The 3,727-nt window shown below is 47.3% G+C and overlaps 1 protein-coding gene across 1 annotated transcript in view; it reads right to left on the bottom strand.

Moving 5' to 3' along the window:
* Nucleotides 1–3,727, bottom strand: part of DNAH6 (dynein, axonemal, heavy chain 6) — a 239,152-nt gene that overhangs the window by 103,320 nt on the left and 132,105 nt on the right. The window contains exons 38-39 of the mRNA XM_005882406.2: nt 2,928–3,149; nt 1,973–2,120 (exon numbers count right to left, since the gene is read on the bottom strand). Coding sequence (XP_005882468.1) covers nt 1,973–2,120; nt 2,928–3,149 — 370 coding nt within the window. The remainder of the gene's footprint in view (nt 1–1,972; nt 2,121–2,927; nt 3,150–3,727) is intronic.

Genomic DNA, 3,727 nt, shown 5'->3' with positions numbered 1-3,727 from the left:
AGACTGGCATCCATTGCCCTGTGCCTACTGAGCAGGAACACTGGGACAGAGAGGGGGCAGCGAGGCATCTGGTATCCCCACCGCTTGGCAGACCAAGGCCGATTAGATGATGGACAATGTGGAAGGCAGCTGAGCTTGAGCTCTGGCTAGTCCTCCACCAGGAGGGCTGTGAACTGGGCGAGTAGAGCCCAGAGCAGAGGCTGCAGGGTGGGACTGCTAGAGGGTGGGACTGAGGGAGCTGAGACCTTGATCCCCAACGTCAGGGAACCTTCCCACGGGGGGCCAGTGCTTGACCTGTGCACAACTTTCCTGGAAGTCCCTCAGAGAGCAGCTCCTGGAAACCACCACACAGAGAGCATGGGCAGTCATTTGGTGCCAGCCAGAGAAGCAGGGACAGTCCACGCAGATGCCCATCTACACACCAGGTAGGGAGAGGCCACTTGTCCTTTCTTCTCCTCTTCCCTTCCCAGCGCACCAGAACCTCCTGCCCCTCCTCGCCTCCAGCACCTGGAGCCACAAGCCTGGCTTATGACAGAGGAGAGGAAGAGCTTTGGATGGGATGTGGGATCGAAGCTTTACATTGAACCAGCCTCAAAATAGCAGAAAGTGACCAGAGAGTTATGCTAGTTATCTAAGCAGTTGATAAGGAGGGGGAGGGGGGGAGGGAGATGCCACAAAGCCAGGCTGAAAGCCCTGACTGAAGTAAAAACAAAACAGTTTCATACGTATTCTCTACTGAGTTTAGATAATGCATCAGGTATACACAGGTTGTTTTGTTTGTTTAAAATAAAGGGGAAGGCGGGGGACAGTGGGTGGGTGGGAGGTAATCAACCAAGGACCTTGTATGCATATATGCATGGCCCATGGATACTGACAATGGGGCGGTGAGGGTCTAGGGTGTGGGGGAGGGGCAGGGATGGGCTGGAGGGGGTCAATGGGGGAAAAGGGGGACATATGTAATACTTTCAACAATAAAGAATCCTATATAATAAAGAGGTAATATGCAAATTGACCATCATGCCCTTGCACAAGATGGCTGCCCCATGTGGTCACAAGATGGTTGCCCCCATGTCATCACAAGATGGCCACCACAAGATGGCCGGCAGGGGAGGGTAGTTGTGGGCAATCAGGCCAGCAGGGGAGGGCCGTTAGGGGTGACCAGGTTGGCAGGGGAGGGCAGTTGGGGGTGACCAGGCTGGTAGGGGAGAGCAGTTGGGGGCGACCAGGTTGGCAGGGGAGAGCAGTTGGGGAAGACCAGGCTGGCAAGGGAGGGAGGGCAGTTGGGGGGGACCAAGCCTGCAGGGGAGGGCAGTTGGGGGTGATCGGGTCGGCAGGGGAGCAGTTAGGCTTCGATCAGGCTGGCAGGGGAGTGGTTTGGGGGTGATCAGGCTGGCAGGCAGAAGTGGTTAGGGGCAATCAGGCAGGCAGGCAAGCGATCGGTTGGGAGCAACATACGCTGATGAACAAATATAGATCCAAAGACATAGATTGCAAGAGGGATGTCCGACTGCTGGTTTAGGCCCAATTCCATAGGGCAGTCGGACATCCCCTGAGGGGTCCCAGATTGGAGAGGATGCAGGCTGGGTTGAGGGACAGCGCCCCCCCCCCCCGTGCATGAATTTCGTGCATCAGGCCTCTAGTTATTAAATAAATAAATAACACACACACACGAATAAAAAAAATAAAGGGGCATTAGTGCAGGTTTAAAAGCAGAGCATGAGTAGAGAGGGGAAGAGCCAGGGAGAGGCAGAGACTGAAGATGTGAGTTGAAGATGATGATAGAAGTAAACTATCATGCTTGTTAACAGTAAGATATCTAGATATGTTAGCACAGGAAAGAATGCCATTAATAAAATCATATTAACAATTAAATTAAGCAAAGAAAATATCCAATTGTAATTTTATTACATGCCCTGTTTTCGTTACTTATTAACTTAATTTGCGTGAGACAAATGAAAATGATAATTCTTACCTAGAATATTTTTTCTTTTCCTTTCCAGTTTTGATTCAATGATCTCTTGTGTTCTTGCAGATGAAGTTTGAGCAGAAAAATTTAGATAAACAGGAACATAGCCAGCTGATTCTTGAATTCTATTTAGCAATCCTTTTGCAATAACAGACTTTAAATTTAAACACACGTTAATGATGTCACATTCAATACAATAACTTTCAATTGTCTTTATCAGTAGTAATTCATTACAATGAGTAAGGAATAGGATAAAAGGAGAGAGGGTAGAACCAGATTGAAATGTGTCTTTCTTTTCCTGGAGATTCCATGTAATTATATCTCCTAGAGCCAAAGAAATGTTCTAATCAGCTCTATCTCAGCAAAAAGCTTTTAGTTTAGTTTCAAACCAAAATACATCTTGGTTGCTATCCAAGTCAATTAATTCAAAAGCAAGAACCACAGGACCCAAACTTCTTTCAGAAATAATTTAGAGAGGAAACAGTGAATCTCTGTTTACGTGGACACCCAATCAAACAGCATTCTCCCCTATATACTCTACTTTTTCTAAACGGTGTTGCTATGTGAGGTAGAAGGAACCGGGCAGGAGGAAATAGACTGGCCTTCATCAATAGTCTATTTGGGGACACAAACTGCTTGGCCAGTTCCCACCCTCATCTATGCAGTGGCAGCCCCAGAAATTCCAAGGGATGCAACATAAAAGCCCCCAAACACCAAACATTGGTCCCCAGGATCCTCTGGTCTATACAGTATTGACATTAGGAATTTATTCAGAAACTGGCCAACTAGAGTAATTCCCACGGTCAGTACGGAGCCAGCACAGTGACATTCTTTCTGAAAAAGTAATCAAAATCCACAGCAATTTTCCTTGAGAAATAATGTGTTATGTATGGGGCTTACAATTCTAGGCCCGCCACACCCTCATTTTGGGGGGAGACCTTGTTTGCGGAAGGTTTCCTACCTTGCCAACTCCAGTTGTCCCAGTAAATAATACCGAGTGCCTGACCGCCAGTAGTTTTTCCATTAGATACCCGAAGCGCACTGTGTCAACTGTGGGGACAAGCATTTCAAAAAATGGGACATCTCGGCTGTACTTGAAGGAGGGTATGATTCGTTCCCAGGGGTCCAGCCGTTTGGTATCGAAGTCCATGTAAATGCTCCACAGATCGCCGGAACTGGGAAGCTAAAGTATCAAATTAAGCGCCATTGGCGATAGGAAATGTGCATGCATAAACAAAGGCAATCGTGGAACAGGAATGGATTTGGATTTCTTTTTTCTCTGTAGAGAAGTAGTTGTTTCAGTATCAGAGTTCAATTCTTTAAACACAGTCATGCAGCACAATGCATAAAAAAGTCTGACATGTTGATTGTATTAAAACCCCATATTAGAATGGTAAAGCATTTTCAATTCAATTCAACATTCAGGGGTTTACTTATGACAAATACTGTGCTTGGTGCTGGGGTCAAGTGCTGAACGAGAACCAGACTCTGCCTTCAGTGACCCTGGACTTCACATGGGGGACACAAGGACATTAGTTATTACCCACAGAGAAAAGGGGGTTCTAATGGACTTTAGTATGTCCACAGAGGACAGATGGCTCATTTCTATTTGCAGGGTGGTTGAAGATTTAAGAAGGTTTCTAAGAGGTGGGGATGGCACAGCTCCGACTTGAAGGACAAGCAAGAGTCAGATGGGCAGAGAAGGAATGGGGTGGGGGGTGGGGGTGGGGCAGGGTCTCAGGGAATCAACAGGGTGGAGCA

The sequence above is a fragment of the Myotis brandtii genome, unplaced genomic scaffold, assembly GCF_000412655.1.
Source record: "Myotis brandtii unplaced genomic scaffold, ASM41265v1 scaffold714, whole genome shotgun sequence".
Classification (NCBI taxonomy): Eukaryota; Metazoa; Chordata; class Mammalia; order Chiroptera; family Vespertilionidae; genus Myotis; species Myotis brandtii.
This window is presented reverse-complemented; position numbering and strand designations above follow the sequence as displayed.